General features: G+C 35.2%; 1 protein-coding gene across 1 annotated transcript in view; it reads left to right on the top strand.

Moving 5' to 3' along the window:
• The window catches only part of DNAH7 (dynein axonemal heavy chain 7), a 340,765-nt gene that overhangs the window by 17,772 nt on the left and 307,726 nt on the right, over positions 1-15,267 (top strand). Inside the window, exons 3-5 of the mRNA XM_015131765.3 lie at positions 1,321-1,383; positions 4,154-4,262; positions 5,054-5,201. Of these exons, the coding sequence (XP_014987251.2) occupies positions 1,321-1,383; positions 4,154-4,262; positions 5,054-5,201 (320 nt within the window). The remainder of the gene's footprint in view (positions 1-1,320; positions 1,384-4,153; positions 4,263-5,053; positions 5,202-15,267) is intronic.

The following is a 15,267-nucleotide window of genomic DNA, read 5'->3' as shown; positions in this document are numbered from 1 at the left end:
TTTAGGCAAATTGTATAAGAGAACCCTCTCTTTGTGATCTTTTTGGCTCCATTTTGTCAGGTTTGACACAGTGACTCCATTTTGAACCTGACAACTTTCACATCACCCACCAGGATGCCAGTGAAACTTGCTGGCGGGTGTCTGCCTCTGGGTCAGCCTCGCACCACAGGCAGGGAAGGTGCCTATGGATGAGGATGCTGACTGCTGGCAGCCACACCATGGGAGCCATGAGAAAAAGCACTGGAACCAGGAAGAAAGCTTCTTCCTCTTACTGTAACCCTTTAGTACCCTTCATGATATTATGCTGGTTATCAAAGGAGAAACATTTTAGGGTTCTGTCAGATTTCCCAAAAGAGGGCGAAAAGGGTAGATTTGGAGCTGGAGCTGAGAGGCAATAAATTGACAACTGGCCAAAAGCACAACTCATATTATCTGCTTTGTGGATCAAAATTGTCGTTTTGTTTTCTTTTTCTTTTCTTTTCTTTTTTTTTTTTTGAGATAGGATCTCACTCTGTTGCCCAGGCTAGGGTGTGGTGGTGTGATCTTGGCTCATTCCAACCTCTGCCTCCCAGGTTCAAGTGATTCTCTTGCCTCAACCTCTCAAGTAGCTAGGACTACAGGTGTGCACCATCACGCCTGGCTCATTTTTGTATTTTTAGTAGAGACAGGGTTTCACCATATTGGCCAGGCTGGTCTCGAACTCCTGACCTCAAGTGATCCACTCACCTCGGCCTCCCAAAGTGCTGGGATTATAGGCGTGAGCCACCACACCTTGCCCAAAATTGACATTTTCAACTCAACAAATGTTTCCTCTCACCTAGATGAAACTCCTACCATAGAATTTTTCTCTGCTGCAAAAGAGATAGCAACACTTTTCTCTGAAAGTTAATGCTGAAAAGCACAAGTGTGATTTATGGCTATTGGAGGGTGCATTAACCTGAACACATATTCACCTTAGGAAGTGGACCATTTTGTTCTGTCAATAAGGACAGAAATATTTTAGTGATAGAGAGGAGAGGTAAAGTTGTATAAGTCCTTGACACTAACCAGGATCAGATAACTTCTCAGAAGATGTGATACATAAAAGGTTTTGCATACTTTTTAAAGCTTTCTGATAAATATTGCTGAATATAATTTTCCTTTATTTTCTTGCTCTAAAGAAAATAATTCTGAGACAAACCTGAGAATTTTAAAAGCAGTAAAGTATATCTTTGAATATGTTGGATAATATGTACTTTTTAAATAATAAAATTTGGTTTAGTGAATCAATTTTAGCACTAACAGAGTAAACACTTTTTTCCCCTCATATTTTTCACACAGGAGAAATCAGCCAGCAAAGAAAAGTTCAAGGCACCAGCAAGAGCTTTACCACAGCTGTCTAGGGTAACTTATCCAAATATATTCTCATTGAATTTTTGTGCTTCAAAAAATGTCTATTAGATTTCTAACTTGAAAATAAGTAAGTGAATTCCTGCTCCACTTGATTCTCTTCTGATGGAGAAATTCTATGAGGTGTGCCTATTAGGACAAATAACTATCTTAGTAAAGTAACCATAAGCTATAATTACCTTTATGTGTAGAATATTTCAGTATTCTGAATGAACGACTTGCCAAGATGGGTTAGCAGAAGGAGTATCAGCATTGGAGTAAATAAAAAACAGCTTGGGGTAAAGCTTTGCCTCTAATGGCTCTGTGCCCTTTGGGGAGTCACTTATCTCTTGAGCCTCAGTTTGAGTTTGAAAATGAGCTGAGTTGATCTGATTATCTTCAAGGAGATGGCTCCTTCAGCAGAAAAATGCCATGCTACAAAGTATTTCTTAGATCTTGGAATCTTTTTTCATTATTTTGACTATAAAGTGTCATTGTCTTGTGGAAGAGGCAGTTAATAGGTGTTTTCAGTTGATAAAGCCCTGTACAAGTTAGATTTTAATGTAATAAAATTTATTGTCTAGTAATTATGTGGAGTTTAATGCCACCAAGTTACACTCTTGTGACTCCTGAAAGTTAAGGGGAGGGTCAATGCAAATATTACTATTTTTTAAAAATTGATAAAATATACATAACATAAAATTGACCATTTTAACCATTTTTAAGTATTCAGTGGCATTTAGTACATTCACATTGTTGCATAATCATTACTACCCCTCATCTCCAGAACTCTTTTCATCTAACTAAACAAACCCTGTCCATTAAACAATAACTTCCCATTTTCCCCTCCCCCAGCTCCTGGCAAACCACCATTCTACTTCTTGTCTCTATGTATTTGACTACTCTAGGTATTTCATATAAGTGCAATCATGCAATATTGGTCCTTTTATTCTGGCTTATTTCACTTAACATAATGTCTTCAAGGTTCATCCAAAGCATTATTTGCTTTGAAAGATATTTTAAAAGCTGAGAACAAACTGTAATACTGAATTTGTGTTGCTTCGTGCAGAGAAGATTCCTGATAATTTGAAATGAAGGACAGTTTCACTTAGGAAACTTGGACTAACATTGTTAGATTAATTATATTGAACATTTAAAAATACAAATTGTAATTGAAAATATACTTTTGTTGATAATGCTAAATTATTGTAAAATGTCTGCAGAATTGAGCCATAGCATGTTTTTCTAGCTCTGCAAAATCCCTCTTAAATTTTCTAGTGTAAAAGATTAAAAAACTGAAACAATAGACATTTTTTAGTTTGTTGTGGATTGTTAGTTTACAGATGGAGAAATATAAACTTAATTTAAATTTACTTATTGAATATCTGTGGCTGAGAGGAATGACAGTTCTTGCTTGTCGGTGAAGTATATAATCATGTAAAATCTTTTATTGACTGATTTAACCTGGTTTTGCATTCATATTTGGCCGTGTCTTGCAATTTTTCCTCAGCATTCTTTGGGTCTTATGTGTTTTAAGGGAGATCATATTTTCAACAGATATTTAGAAAATAAGCTATGAATTTTTTAAAAAACTACTTTATTTGAATACAGTATTAAGGTTTGCACCTGGATAGAATTTCTCCAGCAGTAATTATGACCTAGAGTGATTTTCATTACAGACTTCAGGCTTCTAGAGGTGACCCCTGTAGTTGAAATCAAGGATGACCTGGCACTAGTGGTTCCCAGCCTCTGGGAGCTGGTGACCTGATTCTCACCCTTTCTGTACAACTCCTCGTAGCACTTTTATGAGTTTTAAAACTTTTATGGAGCAATACGAGAGTTGAGAAATGGGAAGGGCGGGTGGAAAAATGGAAGAGCACTGTCTTACATGTTTTCTTATCCTATTTTTCTGTGTAAGAGGTACCTAAAGAGGTACTTGTGTGCAGGTAGTTTATTTGGGAAGTGGAAATAAGAGATTAGGGAGAGTAAAACTAGGCAGAAGGAGAAGCCAGTACAGACATGGACTTTCAAGTTGGTTTGGATTTGAAAGGGAGAGACAGATTAAATTGTGTTAAAAATAGATAGATTGTACTTTAAAATCCGACTCTCTGGGTTTATTGAAGAACCATAGGCTTCAACAACAGTAGGTTTGTGTTCTGGTATTGCAATAATTGGCTTGAGCGAATTAGTCATTGCGTTTTTAGAAGATGAAGGTGCTCTCTCCTCTGCCACAGTCCCCACCACACACTGTCGTTTCCCAGCATGGAGCCTGAGTGCCAAGAACCTATCATCATTAGCCTTCTCCCTTTTTATGACATCTGCTAAAATTGTGTATGTATAGTAATTTGTCACCCCTGCTTTAAACAATGGAATACATTTGTGAGTTGCCAGAGCAATCTAGGGTGGTTTACAGCCATGAGAACAGGAAGACCTTTTGGAGCTGGAATGCAGAGGAGACCAGCAGAGAGCACCTCTCATTAAAATAGAAGGTTTAAAGACACTTGACAATATCTGGGGATGAGGAGCAGATGCTCTAGAATGAAGACCCTGGTTTTAGGTAACAGACATTCACATCCAACCAGCAGCAGGACTTTTGCTAATGTCCCCCACATGGTGCACACCATGACCATTCACAGGCTTGAATAAGATCTGCTATTGAGTGTTTTCTATCCAGATGTTCTGATCTGTTTGAGAAAATGTCTGTGTTTATAAACACTCGCGCATTTCATGGAAAAAGGTTTTTTCTGATATTGTTTGTTAATGCTATTTAACTTTTATATTTTAGGTGAGTACAAAGCCCCACTGGCAGCAGGCAGCTCCATCGTTCCATTTGAGTATAAAGCAGGATGATGAGAGTTCAGAACCATTTAGTGTTAAAAATGAGCAGTCCTATGGTAAGAACTTCAATATTCTAAATTAGATTTAAGGATAATTTCTAGAGAGAGAGACCAGACAATATTTAGTTAATAGTGTAATAGGATTACAAAACCTAAATGACATTAATGTCAAGTAGAAAAAAATTTTCCCAAACATCTTCCCTCAGAAAATAATTGATTTTAGTTCTTAGTTATTTTAGGCTGTTGTAAATGCTCTAAGAGCTGATATTTTAGGAATTGGGATGTTGATACTAAAACTTTTGTTTATTTGGTCAGAATTTGCCTCCACATAAAAGACTGAGATTTTTCTAAGAGAGATTTTAATAAATTATATATATTTTAAATTTTTTTGTGGATTTTAATAAATTATGACCATTACTTCCAAATTAGTCATTTTAATGTTTTTATTAATTTGACTCATTAAATATAGTGTTTATCAGATTGATTACAGTTAATGTTAACTTTTTTTGTCATGGTTCTTTAAAGTTTCTCAAATAGTTTTGTATCATGTTTTTATCGTAATTTTAGTCTTCACTTTTAGAGAATTATATGTAAATATAATAGAAAATTTTTTACTATATTAATCAGGATATAAATCAGTGGAATATTCTTGAAATAGACGTTTCTAGTTATGATGATACAAAGAGGAGTAGTTTAACTTCCTGATAGTAAAAAAAAAAATTATACTTAGGATTACTTGAGAATGTAATTTTTTCTTTAAAGATTATTTAGCATCTTATTTTAAGCATGTAAAATGCTTTAGCTTACCTTTTAGATGAATAATCATGCTTTTTTTTTTTTAATTTAAGCTGAATACATGGAACGTTTTGGAAAAAAGGGCAAATTACCCCACCAAGTTGATGACAGTTATGCTGGACCATCTACTTCCAAATCAAAGGGCAAATCTCCACATAAAGAACGAGAAAACTTTAGAAGTACTCTTGTTAACGTCATTATGTAAGTTCCATAAGCTAACCAGTATGTGTTATCCACATTGGAGCCGCTGGCAACTGTTTAACCTAAGAATATTAGAATTCTATGCGTCTCTAAGGGTGCCTCAAAGGCTTGCTGGAATGAGGTCAGAGTATAAATAATGAATGAAAGAGATTGAGTTTAGCCCTATTAAGTGTGTTCCACTTTTAAATATCATGAGTTGTAAAGGTAGCAATGTTAATACTTGATGTTGGCTGAATTTCTGGGAGTTCTCATTTTAGCCATGGTAGCCAGTGGAGGATTCTAGCAGGTTTTTTTTTCCCCAGTCTTGTCTGCTCAGGTGATGGGGGTGACTTTTCTGGCATTGTGATTCTCCTTGTATAAAGAAGGAATTGGGGTGAAATGGTCAGCAGTGTGTGCAAGGCCTGGTCTTATCTGGGTCTCACTGTTTGAGGACAGTTCACAAAGAACAAGGAAGACTCAAGTCACCAGTTCCTTTTTGCCTTATTTCCACACAGCTTTGTGCTAGTTGCTTAGAATTCTCTTTAGTTTCATTGTGATTCTCAGGGTGTACACAATTTGTGGGACAAATGGGGTTTCATGACCCATTGTGATAAGTAACTCACCCGCAGGACCCTGTTCTACTGTTCCATGTGGGACTTTACTGGCTAGATGGTCATCTTGAAGGGAGGACGTGGGTACTGAGTGCTTACAAGGCTAAAGAAGAGTGTGCCGGAGTCCCATGCAGCTGGGTTGAGCATATGTGCCTCTTCTAGAGTGACTTTAAGTTTGCTTTTGCCAGGTGCCACTAGGATGTTACCAGCTTTCTCCACTTATATTGCTTTCCTGACTGAAGCACTCTCAGATCACACAAGCAGTATCATCAACACCCAAATCAATGGAGGGTAGAACTCTGGTTACGAAGTTTTAGAATAATTTTTTTTTTTTTTTTTTTTTTTTTCCTATTTAGAGCCCTGGCCAAGAAAGATAAGCTTTCTTGACACAACTTCCTGTGCCTGTTATTTTTAGTCCTCCCTTATTTGAGGATAGGGCAGATCTTGTTTCAGCTGTATATGGGATTTCAGTTGGAATTCCCCATTTCACTCAGGCCTATGGCATCATCTTCTTCCCCAGATGGGCATGAAAATCCAAGGCCCTGCCCCCATAAGGGCACCCATAGCCTTAGGATGGCCCTGCCTGGCTACTTAATTTTTTTTCCCTCCTGAGTATTCTGTTCCTTTCTTGTAAGCTCAGCTATACATTAAAAAGAAGCTTTGTGATATATTATCCAGTATTTATACAGTTGTATTGGGAGGTTTTATTTGTTGCTGTGTTGTAAGAAACAGAAGTCTATTTTAACCATTTTTTGTCATTTTTTAGTTGTGCCTTTTATAAACAGGATATAGATGAACTTACTGAAATTCAATCTTAGATTTCTGCACTTTAATTGCTTGTTTAATCCCATTTGTATTTATTGATATTTCTTATATATGTGGACTTCTACCAATATATTTTATGTATTATATTTATCATATGTTGCTTTTGCTTATTTTTTTCTCTTTTTCTGCTTTCTATTGAATTTTCTCTATTCTTCCTTCATTTTTATTGGTTTAAAAGCTATGAAATATATTTCTCTTCTTTTAATGGTTACCTTAACATTTAAAACTACATATTTAATTTATATTTCTTAAAGTTGAAAATTCATTTTTTTCTGTCTTTCTTCTGAATAACACACAAAAACCTTAAAATGATTTAATTTAGCTCTGAGCTTTCCTTTATATTTTCTATGTGATTATTGTTTAATATTTTAATTCCACCAAGTCCTTAAGTATCCATATTCTCTTTTTTTTTTTTAAGTTAACACTTACTTAGATTTACTAACATGATTTCTAATTTTTTAGAAAGTTGCTTTTGCATTCCACTTCTCATTTCTGGGTTCATTTTCTTTCTTGCTGAAGTTGTCTCTTAGTAGTTTACTCTTTCTTTCCACCTTCCTCCCTCCCTCCCTTCCTCCCTCCCTTCCTCCCTTCCTTCCTCCCTCCCTCCCTTCCTTCCTCCCTCCCTCCCTCCCTTCCTTCCTTCCCTCTTTTCTTTTCTTTCTCCTCCCTCTTTCCTTTTCCTTCCCTTCCCTTCTTCTTTTTCTTCCCCACCTCTCTTTCTTCTCTCTCTCTCTTTCTCTTTCTTTTTTGAGACAGAATCTCACCCTCTTGCCCAGGCTGGAGTGCAGTGGCATGATCATGGCTCACTCCAGACCCTGGGCTCAGATGTTTCTCCCACCTCAGCCTGCTGACTACAGGCACATGCCACCATGCCTGGCTAATTTTTTGTATTATTATTATTTTTTGTAGAGATGGGGTTGCACCATGCTGCCCAGGCTGGTCTCAAACTCCTGGGCTCAAGTGATCCCCTACCTCAACCTCTCAGAGTGCTGGGATTGTAGGTGTGAGCCACTGTGTCTGGCCAGTAGTTCTTTTAATGAGAATAATGAGTAGTAAACTCTAGATTTTCATGTCTATGAAGGTCTCAATTTCATCCCTTTTTCTTGAATTAATGGTTAAGTTGACTGTAGAATTAAAGAATAGTAGCGGTTTTCCCCCTGCACATCTGGGAAATGATAGATTGAAAAATATTAATGATTATCTTTTTAAAAATTATCATTTCAATAGGTTTTGGGGAAACAGGTGGTGGTTGGTTACATGGATAAATTCGTTAGTGGTGTTTTCTGAGATTTTGGTGCACCCATCATCTAAACAGTGTACCCTGTACCCCATGTGTAGTCTTTTATCCCTCACTCCCCTGCACCCCTTCCCCCTTGAGTCTCCAGAGTCCATTATATCATTCCTATGCCTTTGCATCCTCATAGCTTAGCTCCCATATATGAATGAGAACATTCAGTGTTTGAGTTTCTATTCCTGAGTTACTTCACTAAGAATAATGGTCACCAACTCCATCCACGTTGCTGTGAATGCTGTTATTTTATTCCTTTTTATGACTGAGTAGTAGTCCATGGTGCGTGTGTGCGCGTGTGTGTGTATGTGTGTATGTATGTATGTATAACATTTTCTTTATCCACTCATTGATGAGCATTTAGGCTTTTTCCATATTTTTACAATTGTGAATTTTGCTGCTATAAACGTGTGTGTGTGAGTGTCTTTTTCGTATAATGACTTCTTTTCCTCTGGGTAGATACCCAGTGGTGGGATTGCTTCATCAAATGATAGTTCTATCTTTAGTTCTTTAAGGAATCTCCATACTGTTTTCTATAGTGGTTGCAGTAGTTTACATTCCTACTAGCAGTGTAAAAGTGTTCCCTTTTCAACACATCCATGCCAACATCTATTATTTTTTGATTTTTAAATGATGGCCATTCTTGCAGGAGTAAGGTGGTATTGCATTGTGGTTTTGATTTGCATTTCCCCGATAATTAGGGATGTTGAGCATTTTTTCATGTTTGTTGGCCATTTGTATATCTTGTTTTGAAAATTGTCTATTCATGTCTTTTGCCCACTTTTGATGGAATTTGTTTTTTTCTTCCTGATATTTTGAGTTCCTTATAGATTCTGGATGTTAGTCCTCTGTCAGATGCATAGTTTGTGAATTTATTCTCCCACTCTGTGGGTTGTCTGTTTACTCTGCTGATTATTTCTTTTATTGTGCAGAAGCTTTTTAGTTTAATTATGTCCCATATATTTATCTTTGTTTTTGTTGCATGTACTTTTGGATTCTTGGTCATGAACTCTTTGCCTCAGCTAATATCCAGAAGTTTTTCTGATGTAATCTTCTAGAATTTTTATGGTTTCAGATCTTAGATTTAAGTCTTTGATCCATCTTGAGTTGATTTTTGTATAAGGTGAGAGATAACCATTATGTTTTGGCATGTATTGTTGACGAGAACTCTATGTGACTTTATTTGTCATTATTTTGTTAGTAATCTGTCTTTGTTCTCTCTAAGTTTTTTGGGGGGGAACATTTTATTTTCAAAGCCTCACAGGATTTTTTTCCCTTTTTTAAAAAAAAGGCTTTATTGAGAGTTAATTCACATACCACTAAATTAATCTATGTAAAATGTAAAATTTAGTGAGTTTTAGTGAATTTCTGTAGTTGCACAACTTTCACCAAAATCTAGTTTTAGAATACTTTTGTCATTTACAAAAGTTTCCACTTGCCCATTTCAATTAATCCTCTTGCCCACTGGTTGCCCCAGGCAATCACTAGTCTTCTTTCTCTCTATATACCTTTACCTTTTCTAAAACTTCATATAACTGCAATAATATATTTATTTCTGAGGTTTATTCATGGCGTTTATTGTGTTTGGGTTTTGACTAGTATGAATGATGCTGCTGTGAACATTTGCATGCATGTCTTCTTGTGAACATACATTTTCATTTCTCCTGGGCAGATAGCTGGGTATAGAATGAAGAGTTGTATAGTAGGTATATATTCAACTTTTTAAGATGTGCTAAATTGTTTTCCAAGGTGCTGTACATTTTATATTCCTACAAACAACATACAAAGAAGTTTCTAGTTTCTCTACCTTGCCCACACTTTGTTTTTATTTTATTTTGTTTTGACACTGTAGCCATTCTAGTAGATGTGTTGTATCTTATTATGGCTTTAAGTTGATTTCCCTAATGGCTAATATTGGGTATCATTTTTTGTGCTTGTTTGGCATTCATGTATCTTCTTTGATGAAGTGCCTATTTAAATATTTGGCCCATTTTTTATTGGGTAGTTTGCTGCTGGTCATTTCATTGGAAGAGTTCTTTATACATTTCCTTTACAAGCCCATTTCAGGTATCTTTTGCAAATATTTTCTCCCAGTTTGTGCCTTAGCTTTTCACACTATTGGTACATAAAAATTTTATATATTTATGGGATACATGTAATATTTCAATATATGTATACATATATTGAAAATGAGGGTAATTGGCATATCTTTCCCCTCAAATATTTATTATTTCTTTGTGCAGATAACTGTTTGATATACTTATTTTCTTTATTTTGAATATATATCCAGCAATAGGATTTCTGGATCATATAGCGTTCTGTAATTACTTTTGCAACAACCTAATAATTCTATGTTTAGTTTTTAAAGGAACTTCCATACTGTTTTCTCTATTGGCTGTATTAATTTACATTACCACCAACAATGTGTGTGAATTCTCTTTCTCTACATCCTTGCCCGCGTCTGTTATTTTTTGTCTTTTCGATAATAGCCATTTTAACTGGGGTAAGAAAATATCTCATTGTGTTTTTGCTTTGCATTTCCCTGATGATTAGAGATGTTGAGCAGGTTTTCACATATCTGTTGGCCATTTGTACGTCTTCTTTGGAGAAATATCTATTCAGATCATTTGCCCATTTTTAATCAAATCATTATTATTATTATTATTTGTTGAGTTGAGTTCCTTGTATATTCTGGTTATTAATCCCTTATCCCTTGTCTATGCATAGTTGGCAAATATTTTCTCCCATTCTGTGGGTTGTCTTTTCATTCTGTTGATTGTTTCTTTTGCTATGCAAACATTTTTAGCTTGGTATAATCTTGTTTTTTTCTTTTGTTGCTTATGCTTTTGAGGTCTTACCCCAAAAAACCTTTGCCCAGACCAATCTCCTGAAGCATTTTAACAATGTTTTCTTCTAGTACTTTCATAGTTTCAGGTCTTAGATTTAAGTCTTTAATCCATTTTCATTTTATTTTTGTAGATGGTGAGAGATAGGGGTCTAGTTTTATTTTTCTGCATATGGATACTCAGTTTCCCCAGCACCATTTATTGAAGAGGCTGTCCTTTCCTCAATGTATGTTCTTGGCACCTTTGTCAAAAATGAGTTAAATATAAATGCATGGATTTATTTATGCTTTCTCTATTCTTTTCCATAGGTCTAAGTGTCTGTTTTTATGTCAGCATTATGCTGTGTTGGTTACTATAGCTTTGTACTGTATTTTGAAGTTTGGTAGTGTGACTCTTCCATTTTTGGTCTTGTTGTTGTTGTTAAGGATTACAGCTATTTGGGGTCTTTTGTGGTTCCATATAAATTTTAGAATTTTTTTTCTGTGTCTGTGAAGAGTGTTATTGGTATTTTGATAGGGAGTGTATTGAATGTATAGATTGCTTTGGGCAGTATGGCCATTTTAACAATAATAATGTTTTCAATCCCTGATTGCTTTGCATTTTTTTTTTTTTTTTTTTTTTTTTGAGATGGAGTCTCACTCTGTTGCCCAGGCTGGAGTGCAGTGGCTGGATCTCAGCTCACTGCAAGCTCCGCCTCCCGGGTTTATGCCATTCTCCTGCTTCAGCCTCCCGAGTAGCTGGGACTACAGGTGCCTGCCACCTCGCCCGGCTAGTGTTTTTTGGTATTTTTTAGTAGAGACGGGGTTTCACCGTGTTAGCCAGGATGGTCTTGATCTCCTGGCCTTGTGATCCGCCCGTCTCGGCCTCCCAAAGTGCTGGGATTACAGACTTGAGCCACCGCGCCCAGCCTGCTTTGCATTTTTTAATGGATTTTCTTCAATTTGTTTTTTTCAGTGTCTCATATTTTTCATTGTGGGTATCTTTCACTTTTTGATTAAATTTCTTCTTAGGTAATTAGTTTCTTAGCTGTTATAAATTGGATTGCTTTCTTTTTCTGAATGTTTGCTGTTGGTATATTGAAATGCTCCTGAGTTTTGTATGTTGATTATGTATCTTGCAACTTTGCTGAATTCATTTATTCTAATAATTTTTGGGTGGAGTCCTTTTTTTTCTTTCTAAATACAAGATCATGTCATTTGCAAACAAGAACAATTTGACTTCTACCTTTCCAGTTAGGATGTCCTTTCTTGATCTTGTGTAATTGCTGTGGCTAAGACTTCTGGTACAATGTTGAATAAAAGTAGTGAAAGTGGCAACCTTGTCTTGTTCCAGATCTTAGAGAAAACTGTTTTAATTTATCCCCATTTAGTGTGATGAAAGCTGCGGATTTGTCATATATGGTCTTTATTGTTTTGTGGTATGTTCCTTCTGTACCAAGGTTGTTGAGAGTTTTTTCATGAGGGCATGTTGAATTTTATCAAATGCCTTTTCCACATCTATTAAGATGATTGTATGGTTTCTCTTTCTTTGGTTGATGTGGTGTATCACATATATTGATTTATGAATGTTGAACCATCCTTGCATTTCTAGAATAAATCCCCCTTGATTTTGGTATATTATCTTTTTGATGTATTATTGGATTTGGTTTTAGTATTTTGGTGAGGATTTTTGTGTCTCTGTTCATTAGGAATATTGACCTGTAGTTTTCTCCTTTTGTTGTATCCTTATCTGGTTTTGGTATCAAGGTAATGCTTGCCTTGTAGAATGAGTTAGGAAAAATTCCTTTTGCTTCAAGTTTTTGGAATAGTTTGAGAAGAATTGGTGTTAGTACTTTAAAATTTTCATAGAATTCAGCAGTAAAGTTAACCAGTGTTGGGCTTTTCTTTTTGGGGAGACTTTTTATTACTTGATTCAATCTCATTACTCATTATTTGTCTGTGCAGATTTTCTATTTCTTCCCTGGTTCAATATTGGTAGGTTATATGTGTCTAGGAATGTGTCTATTTTTTCTAGGTTTTTGAATTTATTGTGTAGTTGTCAATCATAATAGTCTCTAATGATTTTTTCTTAGTCTGGTTAGTGGTTTGTCAATTTTATTCAGCTTCTTAAAAAACTAAATTTTAAAAACTTTTTTTGTCTCTTTTTTTTTTGATGCAGAATCTCACTCTGTTGGGTACAGTGATGTAACCTAGGCTCACTTCAACCTCCACCTCCCAGGTTCAAGTGCTTCTCATGCCTCAACCTCCTAAGTAGCTGAGATTACAGGCACACACCACCACCCCCAACTAATTTTTTCTATTTTTAGTAGAAACAGGGTTTTGCCATGTTGGCCAGGCTGGTCTCTAACTCCTGGCCTCAAGTGATCCAGCTACCTTGGCTTCCCAAAGTGCTGGGATTACAGGCATGAACCACTGCACCTAGATTTTGGTCTCTTTGATTTAGTTCAACTCTGGTCTTTATTATTTCTTCTACTAATTTTGGATTTGATTTGCTCTTGCTTTTCTATTTCCTTAAGATATGTTTTTATGTTGTTTATTTGAAATCTGTTTTTTACAGGTTTCTTACTGTAAACTTCCCTTTTAGCATTGCTTTTGCTGTATTCCATAGGTTTTGGTATACTATGTTTTCATTTTTATTTGTTTCAAGAAATTTTTTATTTCCATCTTAATTTTTTCATTGATCCAGTGGTTCTTCATGAGCTTAGTATTTAATGTCCCTGTATTTGTACTGTTTCTAAAGTTCTTCTTGCTATTGGTTTCTAGTTTTACTTCATTGTGTCTGATTTGATTTTGTTACATTTACTGAGACTTGTTTTGTGCCTAACATGTGGTCTAACCTGGAGTATGTTCCATGCACTGATCAGAAGAATGCATATTTTGTAGCTATTGAAAGGAACATTTGGTAAATGTCTATTAGGTCCATTTGGTCTATAGTGCAGTTTAGGTTCAGTGTTTCTTTGTTGATTTACTATTTAGATGATCTGTCCAATGCTGAAAGTGGGGAATTAAAGTTCCTTTCTATTATTGTGTTGGGGTCTATGTCTCTCCTTAACTTTAATAATATTTTCTTTATATATCTGAATGCTCCAGTATTGAGTGAGTATATATTTATAATTAGATCTACTTGGTGAATTGATCCCTTTTCATTATATAATGACCTCCTTTATCTCTTTTTGTGTTTTTTTGACTTAAAGTCTATTTTGTCTGATAGAAGTATAGTTACTACTTCATCTGTAAAGACACACATAGACTAAAAGTGAAGATATACCATGCAAATTCCAAACCTGTTTTTGGTTCCCATTTGCATGGAATATCTTCACTTTTAGTCTATATGTGTGCCTTTAGAGGTGAAATGAATTTCTTGTCAGCAGCATATAGTTGGGTTTTGTTTTTTTAATCAACTCAGCTGGTCTGTGTCTTTTAATTAGGGAAATTTAAACTGTTTATATATATTAAAGGTTGTTATTAATAGGTGAGGGCTTACTCCTGTCATTTTAATGATTGTTTTCTGGTTGTTTTATATGGCCTTTGTTCTCGTCTTACTGCTTACCTTTGTGATTTGGTGTTCTTCTTTAATAATAATGCTCCATTCCTTTTTCTCATTTGTGTATCTGCTCTTCTAGTGAATTTTATGCTTTAGTGTGTTTTTGTGATGATAGATGTCATGCTTTTGCTTCCAGATACAGGTCTCTCTTAACCATATCCTATAGGACCTGTTTAGTGGTGATGAATTTGCTCAGTTTTTATTTGTTAGGGAAAGTCCTTATTTCTCCTTACTTCTGAAGGATAGCTTTGCTAAGTATAGTATTCTTGGTTGACATTTTTTTTTTCTTTTAGCACTTTGAAAATATAGTCTCATTCTATCTTGGTCTTTAAGGTTTCTGCTGATAAATATGCTGTTTTTCTGTTGACAATTCCCTTATGTGTCACTTGACAAGAAAATTTTACAACAAGTTTTCTTGTGCTGTTTTTGGAATTCTTTGTCTTTGACTTTTGACAGATTAACTATATACGTTGTGCCTCAGAGAGGAACTTTTTGGATTGAATCTATTTGAGGATCTTTCTGAGTTTTGTATTTCTAGATGTTTACATCTCTTCTAAGACTTTGGAAGTTTTCAGTTATTATTTCATTAAATTAATTTTCTATGCGTTGCCCCATCTTTTCTTCTTCTGAAACTCGCCAAATTTCAATATTTGTTTGCTTGATGGTGTCCCATATGCCCCTCAGGCTTCCTTCATTCTTTTTGATTCGTTTTTTTTTTTGTCTCAATGGGTTATTTCAGAATACCTGTCTTCAAGTTAAAAAATTCTTTCTTCTACTTGATCTAGTCCATTTTCGAAACTCCTGATTTTATTTTTATTTTGTCTGTTGAATTCTTCAGTTTCAGGATTTCTGTTTGATTCTTTTTTTATGACATCTATCTCTTCATTAAATTTCTAATTCAGATTATGAATTTTTCTGATTTGTTTGTATTGTTTATATGTGTTCTCTTGTATCTTGCTGAGTTTTCTTGAGAT

This window comes from Macaca mulatta, chromosome 12 (assembly GCF_049350105.2).
Source record: "Macaca mulatta isolate MMU2019108-1 chromosome 12, T2T-MMU8v2.0, whole genome shotgun sequence".
Classification (NCBI taxonomy): domain Eukaryota; kingdom Metazoa; phylum Chordata; class Mammalia; order Primates; family Cercopithecidae; genus Macaca; species Macaca mulatta.
Note: the sequence above shows the minus strand (reverse complement) of the source record. Positions and strands in the feature narration are given on the sequence as shown.